The sequence below is a fragment of the Mastomys coucha genome, unplaced genomic scaffold (assembly GCF_008632895.1).
Source record: "Mastomys coucha isolate ucsf_1 unplaced genomic scaffold, UCSF_Mcou_1 pScaffold14, whole genome shotgun sequence".
In the NCBI taxonomy this organism is placed as follows: Eukaryota; Metazoa; Chordata; class Mammalia; order Rodentia; family Muridae; genus Mastomys; species Mastomys coucha.
In genome coordinates this window covers 131,716,548-131,733,060 of record NW_022196896.1, presented here as the reverse complement: position 1 = coordinate 131,733,060, position 16,513 = coordinate 131,716,548, and the positions used below count along the sequence as shown (strand labels likewise).

Sequence of the window (16,513 nt, the reverse complement as noted above, 5' to 3'; positions counted from 1 at the left end):
TTTCCCCGTCTTTGCCTTTGTTATAGCTATAGGAGAATCTTCTGATAAAAGTGGCATGCATCCACATCCTGACTAAGCCTAATTTCTGACACCTGTTTTAAGCATGATGTGGAAATTAGGGTGTACTCCTCCGACTGAGCAGAACTGTCCTTTATGGATACAGCTGTCCCACATTGACATATGCCTCTGGAGACAGCAGCGCTCAGCCTTTGAAATCATTTGGATTTCTTGAATTAAAATAAGAATCAGCAAAACTTTCCTGGCTCGGGCAGACCCAGCATCATCCACAGTATGTCTATCGGGATAGTATTTTTGGTAGCTGGGAAATATTACAGAGAGAATGTTGCATACCAATTAGTTGTATTAAAAATATATATTATGCACAGCTCTGTATTTGGGTTTCAGAGTTTCCTTGACAACATCATTTAACTTCTTACTGTTCTTTTCACATTGTGAGTATAAATATCTAATATGTTTTTGTTCAAAACATCAATTAGGCGTCAGCATAATCTTTATTAATACAGATCTGTTATTACAAGAGGACTGCTGAGCTACTGTAATTTGCCCAGCAGGAACAATGAAATATCTTCTCTTTTGCTTCTATCCCAGATTGCCTGGCTTTTATTCTTCTCTCTCTTGATTCACAGAGCATACACTTCAAAAACCTTCCATGATACCCTTTCAAAAAACATTGCAAAGCAAAAACCTTTTCCTTACGAGATGAACAATGGGAAGGTCCGGAGTGGGAAGTGATTCAACTAGTGGGTGTTCTGATTGCAAGTCCCCTTATAATTTCTTTACTTCTTTTTTCCTCATGTAGCGAGAACTCCCCATTTCCTGCGGATTCAGAATGTGGAGGTGAATGCTGGCCAGTTTGCTACCTTCCAGTGCAGTGCCATTGGCAGGACGGTGGCTGGAGACCGGCTCTGGCTGCAGGTATGTGTGCACCACCTTTCACTGTCCAGACACATCGTCCTGGAGGAGAGACTTGGAGACATTTCTGTTTTAGAAACTTCTTCCCACATTAGTTAGATCTCCACGTTTCCAAGCTTGCTGCACAAGTCCAGCAGTTTTCCTATCTTTCTGGATTTCCCGTTTTTTTCTTATTGTTCTTTCTTAGTGACCTCCTTTGACAAGTTTTGTCAAATTAGATTTAGCCAAGAATCTTAAGTTCTAAATTATAATGCCTTTCTCCCCTGAAGAAAAACAACCAAGGGATCTTTGCCCCATGTCTGTCTGTCTGTCTATCTCTGCTGTTGCTCTGTCTTTCCACCCCCATTGTCTCCCTCTGTCTCTTCTCTCTTTTCTTTGTCTCTTTACCCTCCAGTCTCCCACTGTCTCTGTTGCTCTCTGTTTTCACCCATTTCCCTCTGTCTTCACCCATCTCCCTCCTCCATTTCCTTCTGTCTCCCTTTGTCTCTTGGTCTCTCTATATCTCTGTCTCTGTCTGACTCTCTCTCCCCCAACACACAAACACACACATGCACACACGCGCGTGCACACACACACACACACACACACACAGGAAGAGCAGAGAGCTTGCTTTGTAGGCCTTTCTGTAAGCTGAATTTCTAAATAATTCATATCAGGAATTCATGTAGAAATTAATAACACATCTTTGAATTTCAAGCATTTAAGTTATGCATGTATCCTCAAATAAGCATGCTTCTTGAGGCTTCAGTGCTTAACGTACTGCCCAATACATTCTGCATGACAGACAGTTCTTTGAGCCTTGCCCACTCTAGGGAGTTGTAACAGATTGAGTAGATCCCAGTGACCTTTCTCTTATCCACGAAATGCCACTCAGTTCCTTCGGGCTATATTTTGGGGGAATGGGTGGTGTTCTTCTCCTTGATGAGCTCCAATCGCGGCTCTTCTCCTTGCTGATCTCCAATCGCAGCTCTTCTTGCTGAGCTCCAATCGTAGCTCTTCTTGCTGCGCTCCAATCACAGCACTTCTTGTTTCTTTTAGGTTTTAATCTACCGCCGTCTCATTCCTCAGATCTCCTAGAGTACTTTCTTCCCCCCTTTCCTTATTTTTGTTCTTTGCAGAGTTTCAGTTTGTTTTTGCAGTGTTGGAACCACATTCACATCCTTATGCATGCTTGACCTGTGCTAGGCCTGTGGGAGACATGTTCTAGGCATGTGGTAGATATGTGCTAGATATGCTCTAGACCTGTGCTCCCCCAGAGACACAACCCCAGATCTATACTGTTTCTATTTTATTATTTATAATTTCGAGTTTGCTACCAAGCTGAAGCACTCTGTGTTTTAACCCTTCTGTGGACACTGTCTCACAATACTAGGCCTCCATTTTGTCTTGTTTCTCTTCCTGCCCCTGTCCTGTCTCTGACTCTTACCATACTTTTCACTTCTTCTATAGCCTGACGAGGGCGAACTGTCACATGTATATGAATTTGAAATCCTTTATCCCTGTTAATCAACGCAGCTTAGCTGGTTATTTGTATTGTCCTCTTTTCTGGAGGAAGTGACTAGTAGCCAAACATATTTTTCCAGGATGAGCCCACAGTGATGCTGTTGGGTGGTGATGTGTCTGAGGAGGAGGCTTCTCGTGGCCTCAGGTCAGAGCACACCTTGCCCTTATGGCTGATGTCACCCCCCCTCCCACCTTTTTTTTTCCGTATCCTGGCTTTTGTTAGAGACCTTCCTGCCAGAAAGGAGAGATGTGTATAGAAGTTGAAAATTGCATGTTCTACATCCACCCTTACTTTTTTATTTGTTTCTAAAAGTTTAGTAATCATCACTTTAAAAGCTTTTTGTTGCACTTGAAGACTGATATAAGCATTTAGCTTTTTTCTTTTTATCCCACGTTTCAGTTATTTTAAATCATTGTGCTAGGGATATCGGATTATTGTCTGAGTGGGTGGATGTTTGTGTTAATGAGATCCAGATCGGTTGTCTGTTGTGCTTGATGAAGGAGATAGACAACTTTTATTGACATTTTCTACAAAGCATTTAGCACCTTTTAAAAATGATACTATTCTTTTCATTGTTATCTGTACAGTTCTAAATTATTCATGGAAAACTACTTCACTGCTCTTGTTTCATATGTGCACACCACTTGGGAGAAGTGTGAGCTTCCAGGTCCAGGGTAATAGGGGATGGTCCCAGGTACTCCCTGTCACATCAAGGACAGCATTGGCTCTTAGATTTTACAGACACCCCAGACCTGGGATCCTCTGTTTCAGCTCAGTTACTGTGGGATTCCAATCTTTAATCCAGTACTAGTGGTGGAAATATTCATTTTAAACAGTATTTAGCATGTTATAAGGAGACAACTGATTTTTATTTTAGGAGACAGAGAGCTATATTGATGTAGATTTTTCCATCCTGCCTCAACCACAGAATTACCACGGGAGATTTAGGAATCTCAGGCTTACCTTTGGATTCTAATATAATGTGTCTGAAGGAGGTTATATCCTTCAGTACTTCATCAAATACTGTCCAAGTGATTCCGTTGTGAAGCAAGGTTTGAACGTAACTAATCAGAAGCAAAATTCAATGGTATAGTAAATTGGAAATGAAAAAGTGAACATATTATGTAACTGATACCTTCACAGTAGTCCCTGAGTGTCCCTAAAGTGTGTGGTAAGGAAACCTATAGGCATCACAGTCCTCAGATGACAACCTTGTATAAAATGGTGTAGCATTTGTGTGTGACCTGTATACATTCTCTCACACACTAAAAGAATGTCAAAACAGCTTACAATAGTTAGCACAGCGTCCGGGCTGAGTATTGGTAGCTGTGTGAGTTTGTCAGGGACTAATGACAAGGACAAAGCCTGTGTGTCATCAGTAAATAGTTTCTGCTTCCTAACATAGTTGCCTGGTAGAGCCAGGCTGGTCTGGAAATTGCTACGTAGCCTAGAACGTTTTTCTTCCTCAGCCTTCCAAGTGCTAGAACTAGAGACATGAGCCATTATCTGGCTTTCAATTTTCTTTTTGATTTGTGAATTTGTTTTATTGTTTTTTCAGTGCTTGGGTGCAGAGCCTGTGGATAGGGTGTGTACTTAGACATCTCAGCATGCTTTTCTCATCAGGCTTTGTCTACAAGGCCTCTATTTTTCAGATTCTGATAGACTAGCATTCTGATATTGATAACTCCATTCCTCTTTGACTCCAGGATGATGGTTCCCTTTTTTCTTTTTTGAAAATGTCTCCTTCTTCTTCTTCTTCTTCTTCTTCTTCTTCTTCTTCTTCTTCTTCTTCTTCTTCTTCTTCTTCTTCTTCTTCTTCTTCTTCTCTCCTCCTTCTTCATCTTTTTTCTTCATCTTCTTCCTCATCTTCCTCTTCTTCCTCCTCCTTCCCCTCCTTCACCTTCTTCTCCTCCTCCTTCTTCTTCACCTTTCTAATCATCTGCCTTTGCCAGGCCTGAAACTCTTCATGTGCTCATGTGCCTAGGACAAGATGGGACACAATAGCCATAGAATTCACATGACTCTGGATTTTTAAGTTATCAATACTTTGATTTACTCTTGGGATGCTATTTGGTTTATGACTCTTGTGATGGTCAAGTAATCCTACTGTTAAATTTTTGATGTCTTCTGGTTGAGTAGACATTTTGTAGGAAAGTATCTTATGAGCAGCTGATGGAGACAACCAAACTCAAAATCATTAAAATATTGTAAAAATCTCTTTCAGAGTATTGCATAAGGTATACCTGAAATATAACTGAATTTATTCTGTAAATCTGGATGTCATTTTTCTTTATTTTATGTACATATAAGCATGTTTGTATATATGTATACATATATGTATGCGTGTACCTATGTGTATGTGCATGTGTGTGTATATTAGTATTTTTTCATGTATGTGCATATTGTGTGCGTGTATACATGTCTGCAAAGCAAACATTCTGGAGAGCACAAAGCTGCTGGAATCTGAAATTCTTAGCAGTGCTTGATAGATATTGTTGGATATGGAAATCTATGCATTTAAATATGGTCTTTTACCATACAAAACACTAAAATTAAATGTTTATGTAAAACACTCAAATACTTATATGTGACCTTATTTCCTATTGTTACCCAACTTTTGATCACTTTTTAAGCATGATTTTGAGAACATCTTAGAGAATGTATGTGTGTACATATGTGTACACATGCATGTACACACATATGATGTAGGAGGAAACACTAGAATTTAAAAATTCTTTAATATTTTTTTTCATGTATAGCTTAGTTCTTTTGATATTTCTGGGATTTTTTATGAGTTCTTTTGAAGTTGTATATTGCATTATGTAGTCATTGACTCTTGAAGCTATGTATGGCTATACGAGCCCATGATATTTATTATAAGTTAGCAAAAATATTTTTAAATGATTTTATGGTATTCATCAGTACTTAGAAGTAGAAGAGGAAATAAGATTTCATTACGAGGGTCAGCAAGACTGCTCAGTGAATTAAAGTACTTGTCACTAAGCCTCGTGCCATGAATCTAGGCCCCCAGCCCCACATGCTGGAAACTGAGAACCAAGTCCCACATAAATTGACCTCAGACCTGGACATGCATTCCATCACAGTACCTGTGCAGAAGCACATGCAAACACACACATGTAATCATGCACATATCTAAACACTAAACAAAATTTACAGAACACCTGTATAATCCAGCACCTAGAATACTACAGTACCTGTCAGCCTCTTGCTGCTGTGGGGATTTCTACTCCTTCATAGATGCCACAGCTTCTCCAAGTGAACTCCAAAGACCAGCTTATGGTGACATAAACATTTGGCATCTGAGATGCTTGCTTAGGCTCCCCCTGGCTTCTGTCCACAGGGAAGGTCTTTAGTACGGAGATGTACATGTGAAACCCTATGGAATCTTGTCTGCTGGTCTAGAATAGACAGCAGACATCAGGCAAAGCCATCAAAATGGACCCTGTTAGAAGCATCTGGCCAGTGTGCCATGTGTTGTCTTTATTTCCAGACCTGCTGGTTTTTTCATTTTAACACTTTCACTTTCTCAGAGTTACATTAAAAAAAAAGATTAACCTGGGACCCCATGACCCCATAAAGATGGTAGCCATACCCATCTAATAAGGCCACTGTGCACAAGCTTACCCATGGTAGCACCTGAGCCAGAACAGTGGATGAAGGGACCTCCCCTTCCGGCTTTCATACAAATCTCATTACATGTAAGCTTGTAAGTGGAGAATGTCTTCCTTAGAGGAAAAAAAAATAATCTCACTTGGAATTTAATTGTTTTTAAGTTAGTTGTTGATCTAGAAATGGATGTAATTTTTTTTTCAGTAGGCCATTGCATAATTCTACTTAGCTGCTTATAATCAACCCAACCTGGAAAAAAAAAAGGTGTTACATCCAAGTTTAATACATCTTTTGTACTTCTTTTCTGAGCTCAGGTAATCTTAAATACTTTTAGCTAAGGGTGGGGATCTTGAGACCTTGTGACCGAAATGATTCTAACATGAGTAATCTCTAATCTACAACAGAGTACAGCGTGAACAAATAAGGCAGACTGTAGGAACAACACTTATATCACTTATATGATTTCTATAGGTGCTAGAAATATATAGAGATATAGGTAGCTAGAGATATATAGATAGATATAGATGAGTGTGTGCGTGTGTGTGTGCATGTGTGTAGGCATGTAGAAGGTCATTTACAGAGCACTACTGGAGGGTGCGTGTGTGTTTGTATGTAGGCATGTAGAATGTCATTTACAGAGCACTACTGGAGGGTGCATGTGTGTTTGTATGTAGGCATGTAGAATGTCATTTACAGAGCACTACTGGAGGGTGCGTGTGTGTTTGCATGTAGGCATGTAGAATGTCATTTACAGAGCACTACTGGAGGGTGCGTGTGTGTTTGCATGTAGGCATGTAGAATGTCATTTACAGAGCACTACTGGAGGCAGCTACTTTCCTAGGTGATGTTTGAGCTTTGATTTTTGGCTTATTGGTGCTTTTTATTTTTTTCATTGATTCTTGCATAACTTTGTACCCACTTATAAAAAACACAGCCAAGGCCTGGAGAATTCTGTTCACTTATCTCAGGGCACATTGGCACATTGTTGGTAACGAGCTAGGATTAATACTCGATACCCATGTGTAGAAACTGTCTTTTAACCCGCAATGCTCTTTGCAAAGCACAGTGGGAAACCTAGACATTTGTCAAGGATTCATGAACTTAGTGAAGGAATTTTAGTTGCCAATTAAATTATGATTTTTACCTTGTGTTTATGTGTGTCTGAGCACCCAGCTGCATTGCTTTGGCAGATAAAGTTGGGCTGGTCATACACAGTCTACATTTTCTGGTGGCTTTTAGCTTCATTTATAGATAATGAGGGGAAAATCAGAACTGTATATCAGAACCGTTTCGTTATTAGGTATAAAAGCTACAAAATGATTTATCAAGAGGTAAAATTATGGTTCCTTCAGCAAGCTTAACTTGAGTATTTTACACCATATATATTAAAGCATAAATTTAACATCACTTACCACACGGAAAATACCAGGAGCAGAGAGTGGACTGTCTTCGGTTGCTATAGGAACCATTTACTGTCTAACTCTCTGAGTGGTGAAAATCACATCCATTATTGTCTTAGTCGGTTACGCATCTACAGCTGCATCCATTTGACAAATCTAAGCATTCAGACAGAGACGGTCGAAAGCCTTCCGGCCTGCATTGTGTGTTTCAGCCTGGTGTGGTTTTGAATCACTCCAATTTAAAGAGAAAGGTTTACTTCATGTTCCCCCAAGAATATGTGAGGGATCTAGGGAGATCCTGGAATGAGCTAATTACCTAAAGTCATTTACTGATTTCATGTAACTTAAAGACACCGGTACATGTTTGGGATGAAGCTGCGGAAGTCAGGGTTGTGGGGAGCACAGCAGCCTTAAGGCCAGGGTTGGAGACACTGGGCTTTCAGTTTGGACAACCGGTCGGGATGGATCTGTTCAGAGGGTAGCAGAGAGGCTTTGGCATCTTCCACTGACCCACAGACTAATCCTCACCACACTGTTTTTGATTTTCTCAGTGCTTATCTTGGGGCTTCCAAGAATCCATGGTTCTCCCATGAGAAAGCAAGGCAGGCGTGGCCCTGACTCAGATTCCCACGGGGAAAGCAGCAGATGGTTATAGACTTGGTTGCTCCTCTGCGGTTTAGCTTTGTCTTAGTTATCAAGCAGAAAAGACCATGGGCTGGAAGAACTAGATCTGCTAAGCTATCCAGCAGAGGTTCCATTGAGATCAGGTAAGCTAAATGGGAGCAAATTTTGCCTTCACTGCTGATGATCCTTAGTGGCCTTCATGGCGGAATATCCTCAACATCTTACAATGGGGCCTTCTTGAAGATGGGTAAGCATGATGCTTCCTGTCGTAGGGGACCCATATCCCTTCCCCACCAGAGTGACTGTGTGAGGCCCCTGCCTCTCATCTACTGAGCTCAACCTCTCCGAACAGCTCCAAAATGCCCAAGATTGATTAACTTACTCCAACTGCCGCTCATTTCCCAGGCCTCAATTTCCTTCAATCATCTCCCTGATTGTGGCGTACATATTCCCGAATGCCTTGATGTGACTCCTTCTCATGGTAAATCACTCTCATTTAGAAGTTCTCGAGTGAGCCCAGAGCCCAAAGAAGGTTGTAAGGATAATTCAAATTACTAGCAGTATTTTTTCCTGGCTTGCTCACATTGGAATAAGTACACTTTAAAATGCTCTGGGACTCACATTTAACTCAGTGAGGCCATTTCTTTGTGGCCCCTGTCATTATGGGCCTTTCATGAAACTCCACCAAAGTTGGAGCAGTAGTGTTTTAAGTACCATGGCCATGTGATTCTCATGCTGTGTGTTCTCTCTCAGCTGTCTTCCATGGTGGACTATATCACAAAGATCATGCTAAATCCCTGTTCTCGGTCACTGTGCACTGTGCTGTCTTTGTTAAGAGGTGGGGCAGTGGCGTTTGATGGGGTTGCCTTTCATCTTACACCTGGGGAAAATGGGGAGAAGTCACTCGAGCAACTTCCTAGGTTCACCCCAAGATGCATTCCCATTGTTCAGCTGTGCAAGTGTAACAAGGTGGCCCTACCCATAGGCCCCTGACTCCTTGGTAGTGCCGAGGTCTTAACACATTGCTCTGCCTAGTCATTGCTGCCATCGGAAAGGTTTCTAGGGAGTGGGGCTTAGAAGCCGTGCAACTCCAACTGTTACAGGGGTCAGAACAAGCCACCACTCCTCACAATTACCAGTTAATTCCAGCCGAGGGAGGTAACTCTGGAGACCAGAGGGCTTCTGGAAATGAAATAATTTAATCCTTCAGTCTCTCCCTGAAAACCAGTTACTGTTTTAGTCTGGCCTTCTGCTCACATGTCAGGCAAGCGGGGCTAGGTCAGGAGTGTTCCCATGTGTCTGACTCTTTCTGTCTCTTCCAGCCTAAGGACCTTCCATGCTCAGTGGGACCATTTCCTACAGCTCATCTACAGTAAAGAGTGATGCCCAAGATCTCTCCCTCTTTTCTTTCTCTCCCTCATCCTTTCTTCCATTAACCTAAATGTGGATCTTCCTCAAGGCTTCATCTGTCAATGGGCTCATCTTGAATCTTAGGTGCCTGTTGGATTTTCCTGACTCTTCACCATCAAAGAGCAAGGAGACTCACACTGACGTGTAATGTCAGGATTCCACGGAACAGGAAAAAAATCTCCACCCAGAGAACAATTTCCCCCCATAGGCCAGTTCACTCTTTTCTGACATTCCTCCTTTCCGTCTGTCCAGTTCCCCTGTCTGTACCTCCTCCTTCCCTCCAGGGTCCCCTCCTGTTGCTCTTCCCACCCTTTTCAAGTTCTTGATGCATCGAAGCTGAAGCCTGAGCTCAGTTAGTCATGGCCACCCCCTTTTCTCCTGGACATGCCTCGGGTTGGGTTTTAGTTTTGCCTTTCTTTTTGTTCATTCTCTTACTCAAGCTCAACTCTTGCCTGAATCAGGAACCTTAGCATCTGGTTCCAAGATGGGGTTTGTGCACTTGTACAAAGTTATCGGTACTACCACAGGCATAAATGACATACATCATCTGAGTGATTAATCTGACATATATTTAAGTATGTTCATGTAATGCCCCCCCCATATACATCTTAGTGGCACCTACTGACTCTTTTCTAAGTTTTGGTACCTCCCTTTTGAAAATCCTGCACTTATATTTCCTAAAGGTGAACATTTCAAGGATCATCTTTATCTTGCATAGAGGTCAGTATATTGTATGCCTTGGCGTCTAATAGGGAATTTTTTAATGTAAGTATTAATGTATTCACTGACGGTTTCATAGCATGTAGTTCCTATATTCTTATCATACTTACTCCTACCCCCGTCTCTCTTGCGCCCTCTCATCCCACTACAGCCCCCTTCCCACAATCCTCCCCACACTCTCGTGCTATTTGTAGGCTTGTATGTGTGTGACTTTCTGGGTTTAACCAGGGCTATGGCCTTGGGCGTGGGTGTGGAACTTTCCACTGGAGCATAGGTAACTCAGTGGCTGTGCTATTATTTAAACCAAAGGCTCCTGTTGCCCGAATAGGCATGATGTGCAGGGAGCTCCATGGGGACCACCGAGCCTCTCCCCAGACCGTGACTGGAGGTCCAGTCCCACCCTGGCAGGCCCTGAGCTGTCACTGCAGCTGCTGTGAGGCTGTGGTTACAGTAGTCAAGTCATGTCCCCAAACCTCATCTCTCGCTTGGCTCTCCTCTCTGACTGTCCACTCCCTACATTCTCTCTGCTTTCGTTTCTGTGATATTCCCCTCAGACTTAGAGGAAGGATGGATAGTCCCTTAAGGGCTGAGCACTCAATAGCCATTTTTAAAAATAATAAAAGTAAGATTAATCTCCTTATTAAAATCCTACCTAGTAAGAAAAATAATTTCATCCTATAAAAGCCACATGGTACCACAAAATTAAATAGAAGCATTCTGTTGAATATTTGGATTCTCATAATCAAAGTTCTTATTATATGTATGTTTTATTCATCAGCTACCCAATAGTATATAAGATACGAAAATGTCTGCAGACCTCACAGAATGTTTAAAGAAAGATATAAACTTATCTGTGTGGGTTGGGACGTCATTTCAGATTTTACTTAACTTAAAACTTGACAGTGAAAACAAATCTACAGTATACTAAAGTAACTATGATACTTGTCTCTAATTGATACAATTGTACAGTTTTAAAGTTGCCTTTTAAAAAAAAACTCAAGTGGAAGCATTCAGGTTTTGCCATTTTTGACTAATGGGGTTCACTTAATGTAACATAGTTATTAATGTAACACAGCATATAATGTAATATTTCACTAACGTAACATATTTAAGGATGTTCCACGTTGTAGCATTTTCAGAACTTCCTTCTTTCTAAGGCCAAATGCAATTCTCTTACCTGTGTGTATATCATAGTTGACTCATTTGTTCTCCCTGGAAGGTGAGGTTTTGACTGGTGCTGCTGTGACCTAGCATCAAGTCTCTGAAAAACTCTTTCAGCTCTGTGTTCAAGGTAGTTCAAGGGGTAATTTTATTTTTAGGTTTTTGCAGAATAGCGGTGTTTTTTGCAATAAGCACATCATTCCCAGCGGCAGTGTACAGGGGGCCCAGGTACCTGCATGCAATCATCTCCAGCCGCAGTGTGCAAGGGACCCAGGCACCTGCATCTATCCCGCACTAGGGATTTTCCAAGTACCTAACAAGAAACTGTCTTACATGGTGTGAACTAGCATCACATTGTAGTTCTGGTTTACATTTCCCTAAGGACTGGTGATGCTGGACATCATTTCATGTGCCATTTGGCCATTTGCATTCCTTCTTTACAGAAACACCTACGTCTTATGCCCAATTTGGAATTGAAGCTTCTGTAGTTGTTAATGAATTGTGGGATTTCTTGAAGTGTTATCAATCTAAGTCCTTCTCAGTTGTATGACTTATGAGTATTTCCAAAACTATGGGCTGATACTGTTCTTTCTCAGCAGTTACTTTTGCTTGCATATGTCTGTGTGCATCTTATTTGAGTACTCATATGGGCATGTGTATGTGGTGTGTGAGCGTGTGTGTGTGTGTGTGTGTGTGTGTGTGTGTGGTATGTGTGTGTGTGATATGTGGTGTGTGTGTGTGGTATGTGGTGTGTGTGTGTGTGATGTGGTATGTGTGTGTGTATGTGATATGTGGTGTGTGTGTGGTATGTGGTATGTGTGTGTGTGTGGCGTGTGTGATGTGGTGACTTTGTGGGGTATGTGGTGTGTGTGTGTGTGTGTGTATGTGATGTGGCGTGTGTGTGTGGTATGTGGTGTGTGTGTGTGGTATGTGTGTGTGTGATGTGGTGTATGTGTGTGGTATGTGGTGTGTGTGTGTGTGTGGTATGTGTGTGTGTGATGTAGTGTGTGTATGTGGTATGTGGTGTGTGTGTGATGTGGTGTGTGTGTGTGTGTGTGTGTGTAAGCTCAAGGTTAACATTAGATGGTCTTCTAGATTGTTTTTCACATTGTCTATGAATGTAGGGTCTCTCTGCAATTAGAGCTCCCTATTTCTGTTATTCTGGCTATCCAGCTTGTTGCAGAGATTCCCTGCATCCCAGGCTCTTGATTACAGGTGGACTACCACATGTGTGTTCTGGCATTTATGTGTGTTCTGGGGATCTGAGCTCCAGTTGCTGATGTTTGCACAGCAGTGTCTTAGCTCACTAAGCCATGTTACCACCCAAACAGCGATTCTTTATACACTGAAATTTCTGATTTTCATGCAATACTGATCACTTTTCTTTTGGTGTCTATGATTTTGGCATCATAGTTAAAAAAATAGTGCTAGATTGCAGATCATTAAAGTTTTCCCTTCATAGAGTATTATCTCTTCAGGTTTAGCTCCTGCATGCTGAAAGGCTAATAATGTAAATTTTTTTATTTTTTTATTTTTGGGCTAGTGCCTATCCAGTTTCTCCACTACCACTGTTGAAAACACCATTCTTTCTCATCCAAATAGTCTGATAATCACAGCACACATCAGTGTGTGATACCCGTGAGGTTTCATGTCTGGGCTCTTGGTTCCACTCCAGAGCCCTATGTCTGTCTGCCTCATGTCAAGCCGACGATAGATGGCTAATTAATGTTATCTTCGTCTAAGTCTTTGAGAGTGAGAGGATGTGCCCAACTTTGAGCATTTGGTTTTGGCCTCAAAATATTTGTAAATCACCTGGCTGAGAAGGGACTTTGATTGATAATACAACAAATCCCACAATTGATTAACAACTACAAAATCTTCAACTCCAAACTGGGCTAGCTTTGGGCTGAACTCTTCCCTTTGCAAGAGACTCAACATGACCTTAAATGTTTGCTCTGCAGCTCTGAGAAGCTAAGATCGCAACATCTATATATCAGGCAAGCCATTCAGCATTTCATTACCTCAGTGGTTGCTTGTCTTAATTTCTTAGTGCAATTGTAACAAGTGAGCAGAAACTCCTGGGCTCCATCACCTATACTTCCCAAAGTCAGCAGGCCTCAGTGGACAGTGACATCAAGGTTGATTTTTTTCTGCAAATCCTTGGGGCGGTCTGTGCTCTGCGCCTCACGGCCTCTTCCTCTACTTTCAACTTTCCAGTTTCCGCTTATGAGAGTCCCCCATGGCCATAGAACGCCCAGATAATCCAGCACATCATCTGTCTCTAGACCCTTGTTTTCATCGTGTCTGCAAACTTCCTTTTAGCATTGAAATGATCACACTCTTATGCCCTGAAGGCTGGAATGTAGATGCTGTTGGGGGCTCCATCCTGCCTACCACACTCCTGATGAGTAGACGGAGACTGTTAGCTGAGGGGCACCTCAGAAACCTCTGAAATAGCCGTTAGTCAAAAGGACGACGAGTGTGCAGTGATGTGCTGCACGTTTCAGACAGCCAGAGGAGGGGTAGCGGCCTGATGCTCAGTGGTGGGTGCAGGCTTTTCTGCCCCTGTGCTGCTCCTCATGAAGGAGCTGGCCTTTTCTGTGTGGTTAAGTATTTGGGGAGTCTTTATTTAAAGACTTCTTCCTGGGAGTTCACAGATGCGTTGGCCTTGTGTGGAGCTGACGGTGTGGAGCTCTGCCTTGTACAGAGTCGCACTACAGCACAAAGGGAGAGTGACTGCCAACTGCAGAAATAAAAATGCAGAAGCAGGGTCCTTCCCTTGGAGCCCGTGGTACAGGCTTGAGCTATGGTCGGGGATCAGTGTGCAACTCTGTTACAAAACGTGTCGCAGGGTCATTGTCAAAATGGAAAAGAAAGTAAACACAAATTTCTACAAAATATATTTATTCTTCCGAGTATATACTTAGGTAAATAAAGCAACAGCCAAGGCTGCGGGCTTTGCTTGTCACATCTTTAGTAAATAAAACCGATGCTCATGGGTGCTCAGTCTGTCTCTCAGGAGGACTGACTGTTTCTTTCTCTCATCAGCAAGAGGTGAGGTTTTATTTTTTCAACTTGAAAGATGAAAGATTTCAATGATAAAGGCTGCAATATAAGGTCTCTTCTATTTGATTATGAGGTGATCAAAGGTTACCAGCGATTAAGTATATAGAATTCAAATTGGGACACTTTCTCTCATATGAATTGTTAATACTAGTTCTCCTCTCTCTCTCTCTCTCTCTCTCTCTCTCTCTCTCTCTCTCTCTCTCTCTCTCTCTCTCTCTCTCTCTCTCTCCCCCTCTCGTTCGCAAGCCCATTGTCCTAACATTTTGGTGCTATTCATTAGATCAAAGTTTTAAGCTCAGCAAAACCCACAATTCTAGATACATAAGGGTTTGTATCCTTGTTTCATTCTTTAAGTTATAAATAAAGCTGCTTTTATAGTTAATGCCAAAAATAATGTATGTGGAACCCTTCTTCCCCACTCCTAATGTTTCCTTCTGAGTATCAGGAACTCTGCTAGTGCAGCACTCCTGACTGCTCTCTCCCTGTCTAAGCAAGAGCTGCCTGGGAGGAAGCACAGAGCATGTGGCTCAGCCCCTTCTTGGGGGAGCTAACTGCTGTAGGAACCCTGTTCCTCCATCCTGTGTGTTTTCCAGCAGCACCTAACATGTGGGGGCCCTGTGGTTTTCTAGTGACTGGGTGAGTGAGTCTATTTCATTCCGTGCTTTAGCATTATCAAGCCCATTGTTTCTGTACACTGCAGTCTGAGGCTGCCGTCACCAATGTATCAAAAAAAAAAGGTGGGATTTTGACATCCTGCCTGCTTTTCTCCTGGAATTTGCTGCTCCTTTTGTCCAGACCTTGGATGGGGATGTGTGGGGACAATCACTATGTCAGCGACCTTGCATACATCTTTCGTGTCTCACAACAGCCCTGAGAGTTAATTGAGACATCTCTCTGTGGGTGAGGAAAATGGGGGCCTGCAAAGATACATCACTTTGAATGGTGACATTTAACTTAGCACCCGAGTTAGGCTAATCCCCAGACTCACATAGGTTGAGAATGACTATCCCAGAGTATTATAAATAAATGCTGTTTTGTTTGTTGGTTTGTGCGGTAAGCCACGGAATCATACAGATGGACTTTGCCATCATGTAGCCTTGTGTTTTTTTATGGCAGTAAATGAAAACATTTTAGTGTAGCTTGCAAATCCAGCTTCCTCTTGCTGCCCTCATGACCGTCAGTTCTTCTGGTCACATTTGGCTTCCTTTGCTGCTGCTTTGTATGGCTAAGGTAGTCTTCTCTTAGTGACCCTTTGTCTGGCTACTTTCTGACGTACCCTCCATGCACACATCGCTTCTTCAGATCAACTTGTCTTGCCCACAGTATCTGTAGGCAATCTACCTTCTGCCATCTGCCAGCCACCAGTCTTTCCCTCTCCCTTCTGGTCATCACTGGAGGATGTCTATCAGTGACTCAGCATTGTAACCATGGATGCACAGCTTGGCACCCAAAGCATAGGTTCTCAATGAACAACTGGCATAGAGTTCGGCATCATATATAACCCTTGATCTCAGTCTGTTGCTCCACACTGATATAAATAGCATAAAGAAGATAGCAGACTTCCCAAGACTTATTAAGAACTGAATTTATTAATGTCCTTTTTGGCTTTTTCCTCTTGCAATGATCGGATTTCCAAGAGTGTGTAAATAAAAGGCTAACTTGGTGTACAGGACTAAGAAAACACAAAATTTCCCCACAGCAGAACCCTCCTCCTGGGGACTGGAGACCAATGCTCAGAGAGAATTCAGCCTCATTATATTTCAGAATCGGGTAGTTATCAAGCACCTACTTCTGTAGGTTTTATGTATCTGGGAAAAGCATTATAAGACTTGGGTTAGTCTTCTGAGTTCAGTCCCTGCAGATGTCGTGAGGATTCTACCTAAAAGAAATTGTAGTGTTATTTTTGGTAATTGTTTAGTTGCTCATATAGAAATTGAGGTCAGTAACAGGGTAGTTGGTGACTTGATTCTGTCTTCTAACCAAAGATAAAAATATAAGATAAGATGTCATGAAGAACCAAATATTTGTAGAAATCAAAGTGTAAAGTTGTTTTTTTTTTTTTTTT

The 16,513-nt window shown here is 42.0% G+C and overlaps 1 protein-coding gene across 7 annotated transcripts in view; it reads left to right on the top strand.

Annotated features, from left to right (window-relative positions):
• The window catches only part of Ptprm (protein tyrosine phosphatase receptor type M), a 705,361-nt gene that overhangs the window by 308,266 nt on the left and 380,582 nt on the right, over window positions 1-16,513 (top strand). For 6 of the 7 annotated variants that reach the window (XM_031368638.1, XM_031368643.1, XM_031368642.1 and 3 more), the window contains exon 5: window positions 821-936. In XM_031368638.1, the coding sequence (XP_031224498.1) occupies window positions 821-936 (116 nt within the window). Of the gene's footprint in view, window positions 1-820; window positions 937-14,936; window positions 15,085-16,513 lie in introns of those variants that run through there. The other variant, XM_031368644.1, reaches the window with a different exon arrangement.